Genomic DNA, 22,198 nt, shown 5'->3' with positions numbered 1-22,198 from the left:
GCGTACTTAGTACATTGTTTTACATTACATTTCATGCTATGTATGCCCATTGTGTGCGTACTTAGTACATTGTTTACATTACATTTAATGCTATGTATGCCCATTGTGTGCGTACTTAGTACATTGTTTTACATTACATTTCATGCTATGTATGCCCATTGTGTGCGTACTTAGTACATTGCTTTACATTATATTTCATACTATGTATGCCCATTGTGTGCGTACTTAGTACATTGGTTCACATTACATTTCATGCTACTTATGCCCATTGTGTGCATACTTAGTACAATTGTTTACATCACATGCCTTCATTTTGGTATAACATTTGGTTTGTTTAACATGGAACAATACATTCATTAACATTGATCACGCCATTCGTTAGTAGGTAGTGGTACCATAGGAATTGACAACTCCCATTCCTGAAATCCTGGGTTTGATTGGATTGGAAGGAATGACCGAATTCGATATACATAACTTAGATAAACCATTAATTTGTTTAAGGGTTTATCGCCACAGTCTCAAGGCTTGGATGTATGCATATTTCACAATACCGCATAAATGTTAATATCAGTAGAGCATGCATTGTTCCACAAAACATAACGTTGATTTAAACCATGTTTTACTTCAACACCTTGTTTTGTGCATTTTACATATGGTTTAGTTGATATATCTCACTTACCATACAAGATATGTTCTGGGTACACATTACATGATCTACATTAAACATAAACATTTTGACATTGATATACATACTTGGTGGTTTACATTGAACATAGACATTTCGATATGGTTTACACAATAACACTTGACAATTGATTTATACATGAACAATTTACATGGTGGTTGGTTTGGGTAAATGGTTGGAGTAACGTAGCGTATGTAATATGATACAAACATGGTGGATACGCCGCTGGTACTTCCTATATATAAATGCTTGCATTATATTACATATCGTAGCGTTATCTAAATCATTTCAGTATAAACATATTACATTTTATACCAATAACATATTCTTCACAAGACATTGTTTTACAAACAACTTATCTTATACATACTCATTTTACTAGGTTATTCTTTTAACCTTACATTTAGTTTACATATCATCTGATATTATCGTTTTTCAAATGGTTTACAAAGCAAGACAAATTACAAGGTTCATGACTGACTGTTATTAAACATTTCTTTAAACTCAAGTCATGAATCCCATTTTCACAAACCTATGTATCTCACAGACATTTTTATGCTGACGTACCTACTTTCACATGTGTTTTCAGGAGCTATTCCATAGGATGATGATCATGACACTAGGGCGGACCTGTGCCTTAGAGACTAAAAATGAAGATAGATTAGTTTAATTATGCTATGAACTCTTTGTTTCCTGTTTAAGACAATGTAACACTTCTGTTTGATAAATAAAAATGTAACTATAATTTCCATGGTTATGAAACAATTTAATTCTGTCCCAACACTCCCCGGCGTTTCCGCCGCGGTTGCATGTTATACGCGGCCGGGGTGTGACAGATGTACAAGTTGATCATCTCAAAGATTAATAAAAATCACACCAAAAACCCTAATCTCAAAGCTAATAAACACTAAATATAACCATATTATGTGTTAATTTGTGTAGATTAGTGCAACTACTTAGTGTAATCTTGTTATTTATGTTGATTATGTTAAGACTAGTTGTATGAAAAATGATATTATGATGATCTTAATGCTTATATGTTTTAGTAATTTTTTTTTTTGGGTAAAGGGTTACCCCGGTAAATTTTATAAAAGAAACCAATCAGTACAAAGGTGTGTCAGTGTAACACACCAACTAGACTTGACATACCAAGCCTAGGAAAACAAGAACCACAAACCAACAAAAACATAACCAGTCAAAACACGCACAACACAAACAACCAGACCCAACCGAAAAAACAAAAAACAGAAATTAGACTCTAGCCCGGGTCCGCTCCATTATCTTCAATCTTCCATCTTTTGAAAATCCTTTGTTTAGCCGAAGCAAGCCGAAATCTGAATCCCATGAGCTTCAACCGAACCGAAGACTTAATAACCTCAGCCACTTGATCAGCCGTTCTTTTGTTGTTCTTGAAAAGCCTGTTATTCCGCTCTTGCCATATATAATAAGCCGAAGCAGCAATCAATAGTTTGCACACAATATGATCCGCATTCTTAGATTTTGCATGTTGCTCCACCCAAGAAACGATCGACGACCATGAATCATCAACATTACCCAAAGTAACCAGCTTCTTGACTTCATTCCATGTCTTCGCCGCAAAAGAACATAGGAAAAATAGATGATCCCGAGTATCTCTATCATGGTTACACAGCGGACAACACATCAAATTCCAATTGGTATGACTACCCGCTTCCCAAATAGTCAATCTATCCTGCGTTTTGAGCTTGTTTCTAAATGCCAACCATAGATGAAATGAATGCCTAGGAATACATTGCGTGTACCAAACCATATCAGCCCATAGCACCTGCTCTTCCCGATTCCGAATTGTATTCCAAACACAAGCCGAATGTTGTAGTAATTTATAAGCATGATAATATGGTTATGTTGAACTTAAAAATATGATTTAAACATGGATATGTTTAAATCATAAAAGATAATCATCTTCATGCTCATGAGCCATGTATATAATTTTTGGAATACTTGGAGAAATAAGGGTTTAAATGAACTTAAAACCTAATTTTAGAAGATTAGTGAACTTGTTATTTTTTTAGGATAAGTTATACAAAATAATAGTTATAAAAGTTCATATTAAAAAGTCTAAATTTTTGCTACATGGAAAAGTGTATATATATACAAGCTCATGAAGTGTTGAGGTTAGATAATGAAAAGTGTAAGTTTGATGAATTACGGGTGATTTGGAAATTGATTGGTGATTTAAACGCGTTTTTATAACGTGGGAAAACTTCATAGTTTTAGGGGAAACTATGGCGAATTTTTCTAAAAATATAATCACGGTTAAAGAGGGATTAAAGGGTGATTAACAAGGTTAAACGCGATTAGTGGTCTTAAACGTCATTATGGAAACTTTGATGGGAATATTTAAGGTTTAAATATTCAAGAAGTTCTTATGAACTTAAACTTATATTTTTACAAAAATAAATGGGTAAAAATATAACAATGTGTAAATATAATTTTTGGTAAGAAAAATTATATATTTTTGGAAACTTGCTAAGTGCATGTAATGTGTGCTATATATATGTATGTATTAGATACCTATAGGGTGATCAAAATAAATATACATACATGTTCCTACATGGTCCAAGAAATGCTAATAAAATCGGACAATTAAATAGAATGGTCGAAACGGAAATACATAACACTTGATGATGACAAATTGGGCGTATCGATATCGTGAACAAGTTACTACAAAGTCGAGTCTAAAATAACATATTTTAGACATTAAAACGAGCACATATCTAAACGATCGATAACAAGAATCTGGAAAGTCGAAAACTATAAAAATTTCCAAGTATTTTTCATAGGAAAAATAAACTTATTTATAGTTTACTACTTGGTAACATTTTGGTAAAAATTGCAAGATCATGTTAATGGACTCATAAAGTTAGAATTGGGCTTATCAAAGCTAGTAATGAGCTAAGCCCAAATTTTTTAATACATGGGCTATGGCCCAATGACAATATAACATGGGCTCGGCCCAATGACATGGGCTCGGCCCAATAACATTAAGACATGGTTTAGATACGGTAACATATATGACATGGGCTCGGCCCAATGGCATGAGCAAGGGCTCAATTACACGTGTGCGCGGCACGAAGACATATGAAGGGTAAGCCCGTTCACCTATAATTCAATACGTATAGAATACATGTATGTACATAACAATCGAGCGAGTAAGCGATCAACGCTCTAAAATACAAAGTTGTTCCAAAGATGACAAACGAGAACATAATAAAGAATTCAAGATGAACAACTTGTACGAGGTCTGAAAGACCTAGTGTCTAACGAGATTAGTACACATGTAGGTTATTGACACGTACGGACGCTCACTTCGATATCATAGTACACGGAACGCAAACTGGTGAGTTCATGTCCCCCTTTTTTCTCTTAACTGTTTTCGAATTTATAACTCTCGGGGGTGAAATACATGTTACATATGTTTCAATGGTATGATTTGGCTATGAAATGAACTATTAGATCATGTGAGCATAGGCTGAAACTGAAATGCCAATAACTCTCATAAGAAACATGGACAAAGGTTAGATCTAACGGGTACGGCCGAGCCCCACTCATGGTCCATTTATGACTACTTAGAGTGCTTTTGTGTCCCAGTCGAGGTGATTCGACAACGGTCAAGGGGATTTGACACAGTCGAGGTGATTCGACACAGTCGAGGGGATTCGACACAGTCGAGGGGATTCGACACTAATAATAGCCCACTTGGATTGGGTACTCCCTATGTTTTCACATATATTAATGTCCTTGCAAAACATTAATTGATCTATTCATAGACGCTTTACATACTTGTTTTCAAAGGAATCTCTCAAATGTTTACAAGTTTATTTGAAACTCATACAAAACGCATGAACTCGCTCAACTTTTGTTGACTTTTTAAAACTACATGTATTTGAGGAAACAAGTCTTGAGTCGTTGATACATGATTGGATGCAATGATTACCTTTCTTACGTCACACGCAACACGCTTCCGCAACTAGCAGGGTGTGACAGATTGGTATCAGAGCTCCGATTGTAGTGAACCGGGGAAAAACTTTTATTAAAGTTTGGTCTACAATCACTATGGGCTCTCACATGAGAACAAACTTGATAACATTACAAAAATGATTTCAAAAGTATGACAAAATGACAAAAGGTTTTCATTGTGTCACGATAACATGAGGATCTATTACGCGAGCTCAATCATAAGTAACGGATATGGATCAATACATGTTTAGTCTATAAGGAATAGACTCGAAACACTAGGATTACATGTGAAACATGAGAACAAAAACAAAATGAGATTTAGTGATTATATATATCTATATATATGTGTTGTACGGAATATTTTGCCATGAAGTAAAGTACCTTCGACTACGAATTTTATTATTACACTTGGCTCATGTGATAAGAATAACGACCTCGCGCCCATTACGAAGCTTATGGCGGGTTGGTTCCTGAGTGAGACCCAAAAGCATTGATCCCGTGGAAGATGGTTGTTTTCCCTCGGATGGTATATGTCTGGCTTCGGTAGTGATGACGAGGCGGAGGTGGTGGCCTTGGACAACAACTCTACTAGTGGGACGAGGTCCCTGAGGCTCATACCAATCATGATTGATGACACTCTCGTCCAGACAAGGAAGATGAAGTACTCATCTTAAGGGTGCCCCTCCAGCTGCTATTGCGGCAGATTCTCTCTACTTATATTTCGTCTAATGTTGTGCCCTATCACGAATAATGACAATGGGCGTTAGCACGTGGGCCATCACGAAGGTCCCTCCTATGTTGAAGGTATATAGACAATAGTTTCCTCTCTTTGGCTGATCATCTGTTTGAACGAGAGAATGCTAGGGTGACCATGCAAGGCAATTTATTATTACGGGGGCCCACGTAATAATAACTTGTAGTGCATGGGAATCCTGGTGGGCTCTGCGGGTCAAACCAAGAGATCACTATCCATTCGAAGTTCTTAAGTTGTTCAAATTTCTATCTAGTAGAACACTAACCGGAATGGTTACTATAACACTTTACAATACAGGAAGACTACACGTATTGTTTGCACTTAACATTCGATCTATAACACGAGTCGTCTGAGACTAGTCATCGAAAGCAAACAAAACTCGTTAGCCACTCATGGAGGATTTTTCCTCAACATTCTCGAAATTCTTGTACATGGGCTGGTTCTTTGGTGTCTATGACACCTTACCTTATCTTAGTTATCGGAGATGATTACATTAAACTCTATCATTTGATATTTGTCTTATTCCAATGGATACTATGGCATGAGCCAAGCTACAACCCCTTCATTGTATTATTCGACATCTAGGGAAATTATAACAATTTTGTCGAAGCTCGTGGAGCTCAAGGAGTATCAACGTATTTGTCACAACGGGCTAGTGCGGCGAAGGATTTTTCCTACTTGGGGCGATCGAGATCCAGGAAGTATGGGATACACGTTGTAAAAATTGGAGACGACCGTTTGGTTTCTCCTCCTCAACGAATTACTTCTTTTCCCATTTAGGCACATGGCTAATACACTCGAGAGGTACTATGCATTTTGGAATGCATTTATTCATGAATATCATTGTTCAAACATACCGGAGCAACGCTGTCTTGAGGTTTCCATGACCAATCACATTCTTAATTTTTAGGCGCATGATAGGCTATATCGGTCCAAATAAAAGCCTAGACCCAATGATACTATGTATCGGAAACAACGTGGCGTCGACAAGAAAATCTACGCCTAGAAGAGGGTCAGTTAATCAGCGCCTTACTATTAAAGTTGAACTAGAGGTCATATGGAACAACATGAGGTTGTCGAGTCGACACTAGTGATGATACTGAAGGTACCGGTAGTTCAAGTGGTTAAAATCCTGATGGGACGAGAATGAGTGACAATGCCACACTTGGAGATGCAATCACACCAGATTTTAATCCTAAGGCTTTTCCGGATTATAAGCCGCGAGACCTCATTGATACAGAAGGTGCGGTGAGTTCTATCCGCTAGATAAAGACAAGGAAGTCAGTTAACCTTGCTAATAAATGTACTCCTAAATAAACATTTTGGTAAACGAATAGCCTTCTGTTGAATGAGGCGTTAACTTGGTGGAATCTCCAAGTGCAAACTATAGGGAGTAATACAACAAAGAGGTTATTGTGGGAAGAACTCAAGAGTCTTAAGCGAGAAGAGTATTGCTCGCTAGTGGAAAAATTCCAAGTTTGGGAACCGTACTCTAGGACTCGATCATGATTAGAACCAATGTTGTTGGTTACCCCCGATGCCTCTACGATCTCTCAAGGATTGATTGCATATTGGATAACACTCGAATTCAAACGCACTGAGCGCTGCATTTGGGGTTTAGCCCTGAGATACAAAGCTGACAAAAAGAAGTACGCTAATAACTTGTCAAAATCCTGAATAAGATAAGTGAAACTTTCACCATGAGGGCACTTGAAAAAGTGCCAAGTGTAGCAGTGTGGTGAGACTGGGTACAAAACGGAAACTAATGAGTTAGATATACTCAAGAAAGAACCAGAAGATTTGAACTGTGGTAAAGAAGTCACGACAAGCATGGATGTCTAAGGACGAATCAAGCAAGTTAATAAGTAAGTGTATGAGTAGAGTTAGGAATCCTCCCCAAAATCCCAAGGTTGCCATGGGTACGTTCTACTCTACAACCATCATGTATCAATTCTTTGGATACCAATGTCGGCTTAACTTAGCGTCTTTAGATACTAAGCACATACACGAATTAGAGTCATGTAGGTTAAACATGTCTTGCTCTATCAAGTTAACTAATGGGGAAATTAGCGGAGTCATGTGAAGTCATTAAGGGTCACCGATACGATTCCTATCAACCGACCCGTTGCATCCATTTTGTTTGATATAGGTGTCGGTATTAATTTCATTCCCCTTAGAATTCAAAATATACTTGGTCTAGAGTCAAGTAAGCTAGACGTTCTCTCATTCCATAGTATTGGCCAACGGTAAATTAGTTGAGTCGGGAGAAGACATTAAAGGATGCACACTCAAACTTGGAGCACGAAAGTCCAATATCGACCTTTCACTCATTCAATTTGGTTATTACGACATAGTATTTAAAATAGACTAGTTATCCGACAATCGATCTGAAAACACATGTCACGAGAAGATCATTCGCATCCCCTTCCCGATGGAGAACATTTGTTAGTACATGGGGAAAAACAAGACACACCACTACGAATCATTAGTTGCATGAAGGCTCAAAAATGTTTGAGAAAAGGGTGCATCGCCTTCCTTGCTCATGTCGTTGACAAGAAGGCTGAGGAGTGCAAGGTGGAAGACATCCCTGTGGTAAGGGAATATCCCAAAGTCTTTCCAGAAGACTTGCCGGGACTGCCACCACAACGACAAGTGGAATTTCGTATCGATCTAGTGCCAGGTGCGGCACTGGTGGCAAAAGCTCCACATAGACTGGCGCCCTTGGAAATGCAAGAATTATCTACTCAGCTTCAGGAACTGCTTGACAAAGGATTCATTAGACCGAGTTTCCCGCCTTGGGAAGCTCCGGTGCTATTTTTCAAAAGAAGCATGGAACCTTTCGGATGTGCATCGATTACAGAGAACTAGACAAGTTAACTATCAAGAATCGGCATCCTTTACCAAGGATCGATGACTTGTTCGATCAATTACAAGGTTCCAGCTTTTATTCCAAGATCGATCTAAGATCCGGATACCATCAGTTGAGGATACAAGAGGAAAGCATTCCTAAAACAGCGTTTAGGACTCGTTATGGGCATTACAAGTTCCTTGTTATGCCTTTCGGCTTAACAAACGCTCCCGCCGTATTCATGGATTTGATGAATCGAGTATGTAAGCCATATCTCAAAAAGTTCGTGATCGTATTCATTGATGACATTTTAATATACTCACGAACAGAGTCGGAACACGAACAACACTTGAGAACTATTCTGGAGTTGCTTAAGAAAGAACAATTCCATGCCAAGTTCTCAAAATGCGAGTTTTAGATTCGTGAGGTGCAATTTCTCGGTCATGTGGTGAACGAGAATGGGATACATGTTGACCCAACTAAGATAGAGGCCATAAAGAACTGGAACACTCCAAAGACCCCAACAGAAGTAAGACAATTTCTGGGTTTAGCGGGATACTATCAAAGATTCATCGAGAACTTTTCTAAAGTTTCTCAACCGCTAACTCACTCACTCAAAAGGATAAAAAGTTTGATTGGGGTGAAAGACAAGAAATGGCATTCCAAACGCTTAAAGATAAACTATGCCAAGCGCCAATCTTATCACTACCTGACGGCACCAATGACTTTATGGTGTATTGTGATGCATCGCACCAAGGCTTGGGTTGTGTATTAATGCAACGTGAAGAAGTCACCGCGTATGTGTCACGGCAGTTGAAAGTTCATGAAAAGGATTATACCACTCACGACTTAGAATTGGGCGCAGTAGTATTCGCTTTAAAGATTTGGCATCACTATCTCTATGGTACTATGTGTACCATATTCACAGACCATAAAAGTCTTCAACATATATTCAATCAAAAAGAATTAACGCCAACGGCGATGGGTAGAATTGTTGAATGACTATGACTGTGAAATCAAGTACCATCCGGGCAAATTGTGGCGGATACTTTGAGCCGGAAAGAGCGAGTCAAAACTTTACGAGTACGAGCTTTAGAGTTAACCATTCAGATGACTTTCACTACTCATGTGCGCGATGCACAACTAGAAGCTCTAAAGCCGGAGAACATTCAAGCAGAATCCTTGCGAGGATTAGAGAAACGACTGGAAGAGATCAAAGATGGCACAAGGTACTTCATGAGAAGAATCTGGCTTCCTTACTTTGGCTGATTGCTAGACTTAGTGTTGGATGAAGCACATAAGTCAAAATATTCAATACATCCCGGATCTGATAAGATGTATCAGGATGTAAAGGAATATTACTGGTGGCCTAATCTCAAAGGAGATAGTGCGACCTACGTTGGGAAATGCCTAACTTGTGCAAAGGTCAAGGCCGAGTATCAAAAGCCATCTGGACTATTACAACAACCCGAGATTCCCGATTGGAAATGGGAACATATATCAATGGATTTCATTACAGGACTCCCACGGACCTCTCGAGGTCATGACATGATTTGGGTTATCGTCGATCGATTAACCAAGTCAGCTCACTTCTTGCCAACTCGCGAGAAAGAAGAAGTTAGCTGAGCTTTATCTCAAAGAAATAATAGCACGTCAAGGAGTAACTATTTCAATAATCTCAGATCGCGATGGTCGCTTTGTGTCAAGAGTATGGCAATCATTTCAGGAATCGATTGGATCTCGTCTGGATCTAAGCACATCATTTCATCCGCAAACCGATGGACAAAGCGAACGAACCATCCAAACGTTGGAGGACATGCTTCGCGCCTATGTGATGGTTTGGGCGGAAACTGGGATACTCATTTACTACTGGTGGAGTTTTCCCTATAATAACAGTTATCACACAAGCATCAAAGCTGCCCCATACGAAGCACTATACGGACGGAAGTGCCGATCACCGCTGTGTTGGGCGGAATTCGGAGACAAACAACTCATTGGCCCTGAACTAGTCCAAGAGACTACTGACAAGATAGCAAAGATACGAGACCGTATCAAAGCGGCTCGTGACAGACAAAAGAGCTACGCGGACAGAAGACGTAAACCATTAGTCTTCGAGGTCGGAGACAAAGTCTTACTGAAAGTCTCGCCTTGGAAAGGCGTAGCTAGATTCGAGAAACGCGGAAAACTAAACCTGAGATACATTGGGCTATTTGAAATTCTAGAAAAGATCGGTACCATCGCGTATAAGTTGAAACTGCCAGAAGAACTCAGTAACGTACACAACACATTTCATGTGTCGAATCTTAAGAAAAGTCCAACAAATGAAAACAGTTATCATCCTAGCGGATGGAATTCACGTAGACGACAAACTCCAGTTTACCGAAGAACCTGTTTAGGTTATGGACTGGAAAGTCCACAAGACAAGGAGAAGTCATATAAAACTAGTAAAGGTCCGCTGGAACTCACGTCACGAACCCGAGAATACATGGGAACGTAGAGTTCATATCAATACAAAGTACCCCTCCACCTGGTCGATAAGAGTCCTTTAAAGGATAACTCAACGTGAATTTCGGGACGAAATTCTTTTTAACAGGGGGAGAATGTGACAAATGGCAATAAACCGATAATTCCGTACAAACTAATCACTATTTTATTTACATAATCTCATGCATTTAGCGTAATTTAATTACGTAACAGTGTCGTTAATTGGATAACAAGGTTAGGACAAGGAAACAATGCTAAAACATATGTTGGTTTTCGCCACATTGCGAAATCAGGCAAACAATGTCCTAAAAGTGTTGGTAGAAAGTGCCACGTGCACTATTCACGGTTACACTATTCATGCCAGCAAATTGTGAAATCAGACCGAAACACTGAAAAACGACAGTCGGATAACATAACTGAGTCCATTTATATAAGAAAACATTATTATGAAAACACATCTTGCAAAGAAACAAGACTTTCCGGTATAACGCCCTAATCTCAAAAATGTCTATTTCGGCTAAAAATATAGCACTTTTAACTTGTCCGAACCTATAACAAAGCATTTCCGGGACTTCGGAATTATGTCACTTGATGAAAAACACACTAAAACATTTTAAGGATATCAATGAGATGACCAGAATCATAAGCTTCCGATATTATATCGCTATGCATTAAACTAGTCTGTTAGCGAACCGACGAGCTAGTAAGCAGTATTTCTGTCATCGTAACAACCAAATGAAAACTCTGGTGAACTAGTTAAGCCTAATTTGGAACTCGGAACCACTCCCTACATCGTTCGGATGTGAAATAACAACTCGCGACAAAATCCGTCGGTACGCCACAAAAGTGCCGTAAATCCACCGACGACCGAACGAAAGGCATCCAAGGTATCAAAACATGATTTTTACTAGTTTAGGGATCTAGTTAATAATAATTTTGGTTCCGAAACACTAATTACCTCTTAATGGTGTAATTAAACCCTAAATCACCGTACTTTGGTTAAAGACCAAAATATCTATATTTTTAACCATTTTTATAAAAAAAATCATATGATACCCCCCCCCCCCATGGTCAATTCGGTCAACAAGTGGGTCCCACCCACTTTACCGTGTTTGAAATTTGAAAGATATGGAGTATGGCTTGTGACATGGTTGTTGAAATTATTTAGCCTACACCATCATTTCACCATAACTTGAAGACTACCATTTCTATCATTTATAATCACAAGAAAATTAAAACCAAACCCCCATTCTTGTCTTCCCATTCTCGGCCAAACAAGGAACCCCACAAACCCACCATAAAACTTCATTAATCAGCATTAAACCCCATAAATTACTTACTTTCAAGGCACATTATTGTCATTAATGCATTGATTAAGCATGGATTAAGCATGGAAGATCATTAGGAGCTTGGTTGGAGCTTAAACATCTTCTTAATCTTCTTAATCATCTTGGCAAAGTTGTAAGACTCCTAAACAACTTATTTAAGTTCATTATTATGTATAGATTATGGATGTACAAGTTGATCATCTCAAAGATTAATAAAAATCACACCAAAAACCCTAATCTCAAAGCTAATAAACACTAAATATAACCATATTATGTGTTAATTTGTGTAGATTAGTGCAACTAGTTAGTGTAATCTTGTTATTTATGTTGATTATGTTAAGACTAGTTGTATGAAAAATGATATTATGATGATCTTAATGCTTATATGTTGTAGTAATTTATAAGCATGATAATATGGCTATGTTGAACTTAATAATATGATTTAAACATGATATGTTTAAATCATAAAAGATCATCATCTTCATGCTCATGAGCCATGTATATAATTTTTGGAATACTTGGAGAAATAAGGGTTTAAATGAACTTAAAACCTAATTTTAGAAGATTAGTGAACTTGTTATTTTTTTAGGATAAGTTATACAAAATAATAGTTATAAAAGTTCATATTAAAAAGTCTAAATTTTTTTTTTGGGTAAATGGGTTTACCCCGGTGAATTTTATATATCAACCAAACAATAATAAACAGGGTGTATCGAGACATCGATACACACTACTAGACTTGGCATACCAAGCCTAGGAAAGAAACACAAACAAATTCAACAACCAGACACAACCAAACAAAAACAAAGAGCCAAACCAACACAACCCAGAACCCGAAATAAAAAACTAGGAGACTACATCACTCTAGCCCGGGTCTACATCCATGTTTGTCTTCGCGATCAGCCACCTAGCCAATAGCTTCCTTTGCTTCGGGTCTCTACCAGTTTTGAATCCCATAATCCTGAGCCGAATTGTATCGATAATAACCTTGGAGAGAACACTAGCATTCCTCTGTACCTGAGTGAAAAGACGATTGTTTCTTTCCTGTCATATAAAGTACGTGGAAGCCGCCAACAGAAGATTACAAACAATGTAATCTAGGGAACTCGAATTGGCATTTAGCTCCATCCACTGCATAACCGAAGCCCATGTGTCATTAACACTCCCCATATCAACCATATTCCTAACTAGTCTCCAAACTTCTGAAGCATAGGAACATTCAAAAAATAAGTGATCCCGAGAATCACGGTCATATCTGCACAAGGGACAGCACATAAGCCGAAGATTAGTAGCACTTCCCGCTTCCCACTCAGCCATTCTGTCCTGTGTCCGCAACTTATTCTTAATAACCAACCACAAATGAAAGGAATGCCTTGGGATGCACTGACTGAACCAGACCGAGTTAACCCAGACAACCTTATTCTCTCTGTACCGCAGGTTATTCCATGCCTCCCATGAACAAAAACGCTGTAATTTGCCTTCCCAATCTTTCCAACGAAACCGGTCCGCCGTATCAGGGGTAATCTGAATAGTAGCAATATTAATGAGAACTGGTAATGTATCATACCAAGCCTGAGGCCATCGCCATTGGCCATCTTCAGAAACAACATCAGCCACCGTTGTGCTAAGCGAGAAACCAGCTCTAGCAATATTACGAGGAGATATAAACGAACGAAGAGGGCTGTATGCGCACCAATTGTCACTCCATACATTGGTTTGACGGCCACTATAAATAGAACTCCAAACAAAGGGCCGGATACTAGGACGGATAGATAACAACTTCCGCCACCCCCAACTAACTTGACCTCGGCATTGAACCTCCCAAAAGTTATTACCTTTTAACCTGTACGAATGAATCCATTGAACCCAAAGCGAAGGACGATTAGTAATTATGCTCCAAATATGAGTTGTCAGAAAAGCTTTATTAGCATCCATAATACTGCGAATACCCAAACCGCCCTCATCTTTCGGAGTACAAACCTCCTTCCAAGCAACTTTAGCTCGAACCGGACCCTGATTCCCCCCATTCCATAAAAATCTACGTAACCTTTTCTCCAGGTCCTTTATAATACCAATAGGAAGCAGGAAAACCGAAGCCCAATAGGAATACATGGCAGCAAGAACCGAGTTAATTAACTGAAGTCTCCCTGCAAACGACAGGGATTTAGTAACCCAGTTATCTATTCTTCTTTGGGTACGTTCAAGCAGAATTTTACAATCTCTAGCAGCTAGTCTCGTTGAAATTAGCGGAACTCCAAGGTAACGCACAGGCAACGAGCCTTCTTGAAACGGCAAAAGATTCAAAATCTGATTTTTCATAGCAGACGTAACATTGCTAAAGTAAACCGTACTCTTCGGCATGCTAGGGACCAGGCCCGATATCTGCGTAAATTTATCAAGGGCCAATTTCAAGTGCTTCACCGAGACACTATCACCATGAGAGAATAGGAACAAGTCATCAGCAAACAAAATATTTATTATCTTCTGCTTAGAGCACTTACCATGGAACTTAAAAGAAGTATTCGAGGCAACTTGCTGAAGAATAAGAGTCAAAACCTCCATGACTAGAGTAAACAGGTACGGGGACTTCGGATCCCCTTGTCTAAGGCCACGCTTTCCCTCAAAATAACCGTGGAGCTCGCCATTGATACTCAATGAATAGGATACCGAAGTAACACACGTCATAATCCAATTAATCATTTTGTGGTGAAATCCAAACTTGGTTAGAATAGACTCCAGGAACGACCAGCTAACAGTATCATACGCCTTCTGAATATCAATCTTAAAAGCACATCTAGGCTGACCTCTGTTAAGATGATAGTTATGCATCAATTCTTGAGTGAGAAGAATATTATCTGTGATTTTCCTGCCTGGAACAAACGCCGACTGGTTAATGCTAACCAATTTATCCAAGCTCCCCTTAAGTCGGTCCGTGATTATCTTGCTAATGCACTTATAAATAACATTACAGCAAGAGATGGGACGGTAATCAAGAACAGAATTAGGAGTATCCACCTTAGGAACCAGAGCTAGAATAGTGTGATTGACTTGCTTTAACAATTTACCATTATCGAAAAAATCAAGCACAGCATTCGTTACCTCATCACCCACAATATCCCAAGCTTGCTTAAAGAACGCCGATGTGAAACCATCGGGACCAGGGGCCTTATTTTCACCAATACCAAACATAGCTTGTTTAACTTCTTCACGAGTCACTTGCCTAATCATATGGTCAGCCGAATGAGTACTAAGGGTATTGAGAAACAAGTTATCATCATCTAAACTCGAAACCGAGTAAGCCGTACCCAAGAATGACGAGTAATGATCAACTAGAGCACCGGGAATACCCTCACCTTCAAACCGATTACCATGAACATCTTTTATACAACTAATCTTGTTTCTAGCGTTCCTACTTTTCACACACTTGTGAAAGAAGGAGGTATTAGAATCCCCAGCACAAAGCCATTCAACCTTGGACTTCTGTTTAAGGAAACACTCTTCATCATAAGCTGCCACCTGATAATCCCGAAGACATTTTGCAGCCGTGTCACGTAAGGTCACATCCAACGGGTTAGCATCAACGAGCTGCTGGATATCATCCAGCTCCTTACGCAGCCGAATAACCTTCTCATGGAGGTTCCCTTGGCTACATGGAAAAGTGTATATATATACAAGCTCATGAAGTGTTGAGGTTAGATAATGAAAAGTGTAAGTTTGATGAATTAAGGGTGATTTGGAAATTGATTGGTGATTTAAACGCGTTTTTATAACGTGGGTAAACGTCATAGTTTTAGGGGAAACTATGGCGAATTTTTCTAAAAATATAATCACGGTTAAAGAGGGATTAAAGGGTGATTAACAAGGTTAAATGCGATTAGTGGTCTTAAACGTTATTATGGAAACTTTGATGGGAATATTTAAGGTTTAAATATTCAAGAAGTTCTTATGAACTTAAACTTATATTTTTACAAAAATAAATGGGTAAAAATATAACAATGTGTAAATATAATTTTTGGTAAGAAAAATTATTTATTTTTGGAAACTTGCTAAGTGCATGTAATGTGTGCTATATATATGTATGTATTAGATACCTATAGGGTGATCAAAATAAATATACATACATGTACTACATGGTCCAAGAAATGCTAGTAAAATCGGACAATTAAATAGAATGGTCGAAACGGAAATACATAACACTTGATGATGACAAATTGGGCGTATCGATATCGTGAACAAGTTACTACAAAGTCGAGTCTAAAATAACATATTTTAGACATTAAAACGAGCACATATCTAAACGATCGATAACAAGAATCTGGAAAGTCGAAAACTATACAAATTTCCAAGTATTTTTCATAGGAAAAATGAACTTATTTAAAGTTTACTACTTGGTAACATTTTGGTAAAAATTGCAAGATCATGTTAATGGACTCATAAAGTTAGAATTGGGCTTATCAAAGCTAGTAATGAGCTAGGCCCAAATTCCTTAATACATGGGCTATGGCCCAATGACAATATAACATGGGCTCGGCCCAATGACATGGGTTCGGCCCAATAACATTAAGACATGGTTTAGATACGGTAACATAGATGACATGGGCTCGTCCCAATGGCATGAGCAAGGGCTCAATTACACGTGTGCGCGGCACGAAGACATATGAAGGGTGAAGCCCGTTCACCTATAATTCAATACGTATAGAATACATGTATGTACATAACAATCGAGCTAGTAAGCTATCAACGCTCTAAAATACAAGGTTGTTCCAAAGATGACAAACGAGAACATAATAAAGAATTCAAGATGAACAACTTGTACGAGGTCTGAAAGACCTAGTGTCTAACGAGATTAGTACACATGTAGGTTATTGACACGTACGGACGCTCACTTCGATATCATAGTACACAGAACGCAAACTGGTGAGTTCATGTCCCCCTTTTTCTCTTAACTGTTTTCGAATTTATAACTCTCGAGGGTGAAATACATGTTACATATGTTTCATTGGTATGATTTGGCTATGAAATGAACTATTAGATCATGTGAGCATAGGCTGAAACTGAAATGCCAATAACTCTCATAAGAAACATTGACAAAGGTTAGATCTAACGGGTACGGTCGAGCCCCACTCATGGTCCATTTATGACTACTTAGAGTGCTTTTGTGTCCCAGTCGAGGTGATTCGACAACGGTCAAGGGGATTTGACACAGTCAAGGTGATTTGACACAGTCGAGGTGATTCGACACAGTCGAGGGGATTCGACACAGTCGAGGGGATTCGACACTAATAATAGCCCACTTGGGTTAGGTACTCCCTATGTTTTCACATATATTAATGTCCTTGCAAAACATTAATTGATCTATTCATAGACGCTTTACATACTTGTTTTCAAAGGAATCTCTCAAATGTTTACAAGTTTATTTGAAACTCATACAAAACGCATGAACTCGCTCAACTTTTGTTGACTTTTTAAAACTACATGTATTTCAGGAAACAAGTCTTGAGCCGGTGATACATGATTAGATGCAATGATTACCTTTCTTACGTCACAAGCAACACGCTTCCGCAACTAGCAGGGTGTGACAACGTTACCCTCGACTAAGTAGTCTGAGTCTGCAGGGATACAGTCCTAAATAGCCGGGTTATAGTATTAATAGTAGTTAACTTATGGGGGGGTCAAAGAGTTTGGATCCCCGCCATCCAATACCTATGGGTATTGAAGGAGATCCTACTAAATTTGACCCAGGTCCCTTGCAGGACCTCTAAACGCTGAACAAGGGCAAGACCCTTACCAAACCGTTCCCTTAACCCCCGACCAGGTAGCCAACATACCTCCATATAGACCGTGGAGATATGAATGGTGAAAATCTTTTATTTTATATAGACAGTAAAATAATGCCAAGACACCACGGACAAACGATAAGGAAGAATCACCTTCAACATAAGCAACTAGTTATTAAAGTCATTAATACAAAACCAAATAAAAAGTGCAAAAGATTAAAAATAAAAAGTATTATACTAAACACTTGTCTTCACCAAGTGATGTAAGAGACTTAGGCAAACATGGCCTTGATTGCCAAGAACTCTTACGATCAATCTTGGATCCCGAGACGACTCACACACTCTATGATGGACAATGGATGATGGTGGATGATGGTGTTGTGATGGTGGTGGGTGGTGGATGAAGTGTGAGAGAGGTGGTGTGCCAAGGGATGAGTTGCAATGAAGCCAAGCACTCCTATTTATAGGCTGAACAGAAGCCTGGGCACGGCCCCGTGTCCGCTGCACACAGCCCCGTGCCCGCTGCACACGGCCCCGTGCCCGTCTGACAATCTCTCTCCTCATTAATTGTAATTCGCAATTACAATTAATGCGCCTGCGGTACTTTCACCACGCCCCCGTGTTCACTGGGCACGGCCCCGTGGTGGGCAATAGAAGCTTCTATAGGTTTGTCTTTTCTGCTGCTTCTTGGGCACGGCCCCGTGCTGGCTGAGCACGGGGCGTGTTCAGTCTTCTGCCTTCTCTGTTTTGCTTGGGAGGATGCTGTCGAGGGGTCGGGCAATCCACTTATGTTCCTTTTCTTGTATTTATGTTAGATTTAGCTGCCTTTTTGCTTCTTTTGTTAATTTGAGCTCATTTAATCCTGAAAATACAAAAGGAAGACAAAAACACTCTTTTTCCAACATTAGTACTTAAAAAGGGTTAGTTTTATGCCTCATTTGATGTAATTTATATGTTGCATTTTACACACATCAGCATCTTCAGGATGTGTATTGACTACCGCGAACTCAACAAGGTGACTGTAAAGAATCGCTACCCTCTGCCACGTATTGATGATTTATTCGATCAGCTAGAAGGGTCGAGCTACTATTCAAAGATAGATCTGAGGTCAGGCTACCATCAACTGAGAGTCCGGGATGAGGACGTCTCCAAAACAGCATTCAGAACTCGCTACGGCCACTACGAGTTTCTAGTTATGCCATTCGGGTTAACAAACGCACCTGTAGTCTTCATGGATCTTATGAACAGAGTGTGCAAGCCTTACCTAGACAAGTTTGTCATTGTTTTCATCAACGACATCCTGATCTATTCTAAGAGTCAGGAGGAACACGAGCAACATTTGCGACTTATTTTGGAACTCCTTCGATCAGAACAGCTGTACGCCAAGTTTTCGAAATGCGACTTCTGGCTTCGTGAAGTCCACTTTCTAGGCCACGTGGTAAACAAGGATGGGATTCATGTTGATCCATCCAATGTAGATTCGATCAAGAGCTGGCCTGCACCTCGCACACCAACAGAAATTCGCCAATTCTTGGGTTTGGCAGGTTACTACAGAAGGTTCATCAAAGACTTCTCAAAGATTGTATAGCCGCTTACACTACTGACACAGAAAGGTGTTACTTATCATTGGGGTAATACTCAGGAAACAGCTTTTCAGCACTTAAAGGATAGACTCTGCAGTGCACCTATTCTCTCATTGCCATAGGGCACAGACGATTTCGTAGTTTATTGTGACGCATCAATACAGGGTCTTGGTTGCGTATTGATGCAACGGGATAAGGTCATTGCTTACGCTTCACGCCAATTTAAGATCCACGAACGGAACTATACTACACACGATTTAGAGCTGGGAGCTGTCGTTTTCGCGCTTAAGATATGGCGACATTACCTGTACGGTACCAAGTGCACCATCTACACCGATCACAAGAGTCTCGAGCATATCTTCAAGCAGAAGGAATTGAACATGCGACAACGACGATTGGTCGAGCTACTGAATGATTACGAATGTGCCATCAAGTACCATCCAGGCAAAGCCAATGTTGTGGCTGACGCCCTTAGCCGAAAAGACACTGCACCTAGACGCGTACGAGCATTACAACTTACCATCCAGTCTAGTCTTCCGGCACAGATACGGGATGCTCAGGTAGAAGCATTGAAACCAGAAAACATCAGGGCTGAAGCCCTACGTGGCTCAAGGCAACGGTTAGAGCAAAAGGAAGACGGCGCCTACTATGTAACGGGGCGTATTTGGGTCCCACTATATGGCGGTTTACGAGAACTTGTAATGGATGAAGCACACAAGTCTCGCTACTCGGTACATCCTGGCTCGGATAAAATGTACCACGATCTCAGAACTACGTATTAACTAACACCATTAGCTTATTTCTCCTGTTATATGTTAATCCTATTAAGTTGTTAACCTTGTCAAGCATGTTAAAGAATAACCATGTTAACTGCTTACCTGGCGCATGATGTTAACTGCCAAACACACTTTGTGACATAGATTGCATGTGAATCGTTACAAACTTAAACTGATTGTGTATACGTGCATCCCATAGGACTTGACTGATTATTTGTGAGCACATAGTTTAGCATACCGAGCAAACCAAGGTGAGTTCACACTCTTACCAAAGCATGGGATTCCCGGTGGGTTGGGAATGGGATTGAATGATTACTCGTACTTTCATTGCTACTGGTTTACGTACCACTGTCCTCGGGTTGGGAAGGACACATATAGATACAACTAGACTAGAACACATGGGAAGCCCCCACTAATCTTCGCAAACATGTCTGGGAGGCCGCGATACGAATACTAATCTTCGTAAACATGTCTGGGAGACCGCGATACGAATACAGATACAACTAGTCTAGAAGACATGGGAAGCCCCCACTAATCTTCGCACACATGTCTGGGAGACCGCGATACGAACTAATACGATACATGGTTTACAAAACGAACACATGTTTTACGAAACGAATACTATAACTAAACAACTAACTGTGAACTCGCTCAACTTTGTTGTTGACTCTCTGTTACATGCCTTGCAGGTCGTTAGGTACTCATGGAGCTTGCACTGGGAGGCGCAGTCGTTGTGGGGCATGGACAGTGGATACCATGTTAAAACATTATAACACTTTGAACTTAGTACTTATGTTTGGGTTTTTCACAATTACGTTTCCGCTAAACACTTACTATGCTTTGTTTTGAACACCTTTCATATTGTTTGGTTGAATTACATTTATTACTTATTATGTTCAATATGATTGGTGGCTTGATCCTGGTCATGTCACGCCTCCATGCGGTGATACTCCACGAGTGGATTTTGGGGGGTGTGACACACAAATTAGGCATTTGCGGCACTTCACACTGGCATGATGACGAAGGTTACACTGGTTGCACAAGGGTGCAGTTCCGTTGTATGGCTTCCTAGCAGGGGTTGAGCTGGTTGGTTGGGGACAACTTGATCATTGTGAGCAACCACGGCGAAGTTCTGAGAAGCCTTTCGCTTCTTGGGCTTCTTGGAGGATTCAGTCTGCTCATCCTTTGGTTTCGATTCCTCGATTGGTTTCTTATCACCCTTTCGTAAAAGTTTACCTTTCCTGGTCTGAGATTCAGTCAAGTTAGCGGATAACTCAATGGCCTGTCTAACTGTAGTGGGGTTGCTACCAGTAACAATGTCTTGTACTGAGTCAGGGAGGCCATCAATGTACTTTTCGATTACCTTATCCAAGGGCGTAACCATGTTCGGGCATAACAGACTTAACTCCTCATAACGGTCCGTGTAAGCTCGATGCTCACCACAATCTTGCTTAAGATCGTCGAATTCCCTATCCAATGCCCTAATCTCATGACGAGGACAGAATTCCCTCATCATTAGAGCTCGAAGCTCTTCCCAAGTTTGAGCCAGTGCCACATCGGCACCTCTATCCCTCATCACACCATTCTACCATGTTAAAGCTCGTTTCTCAAAGACCCTAGATGCGAATTCAACCTTTCGCTCGTTTGGACACTGAACATGTCTGAAGGTGCTCTCTAGACTCTCGAACCATTGCAGAAGTGCAGTTGCTCCTTGAGACCCATAAAACTTTGATGGCTTAGCTGGTTTGAACGTCTTGAAGTTACAGGGAGCATTATTGTTGTTATTGTAGGCTTGGTTACATTGAGCAATGAGGTTTGGGAGTACAGCAGCCATTTGCTGCGTAATGATAGCTTCCAGTTCTTCATTAGGTATCTGATTGTCGCGTCATGGAGGCATTCTAAAAGAGGAAGCATGGGAGAAAATAAGTGAAATGGTATTGGGTAAGAATAGGATGTTACGATTA

General features: G+C 39.7%; 1 protein-coding gene across 1 annotated transcript; it reads right to left on the bottom strand.

Annotated features, from left to right (window-relative positions):
• Nucleotides 1-1,943: 1,943 nt before the first annotated feature.
• Nucleotides 1,944-2,474, bottom strand: LOC110893388. Its single transcript, XM_022140499.1, has one exon. The coding sequence runs from the start codon at nt 2,472-2,474 to the stop codon at nt 1,944-1,946; it is 531 nt and encodes a 176-aa protein (XP_021996191.1).
• Nucleotides 2,475-22,198: the final 19,724 nt, after the last annotated feature.

The sequence above is a fragment of the Helianthus annuus genome, chromosome 12 (genome assembly GCF_002127325.2).
Source record: "Helianthus annuus cultivar XRQ/B chromosome 12, HanXRQr2.0-SUNRISE, whole genome shotgun sequence".
NCBI lineage: Eukaryota > Viridiplantae > Streptophyta > Magnoliopsida > Asterales > Asteraceae > Helianthus > Helianthus annuus.
This window is presented reverse-complemented; position numbering and strand designations above follow the sequence as displayed.

Bases quoted from the DNA above. Each gene is read 5' to 3' on its own strand.
- LOC110893388 (XM_022140499.1), bottom strand. From the start codon at position 2,474: ATGGTTTGGTACACGCAATGTATTCCTAGGCATTCATTTCATCTATGG.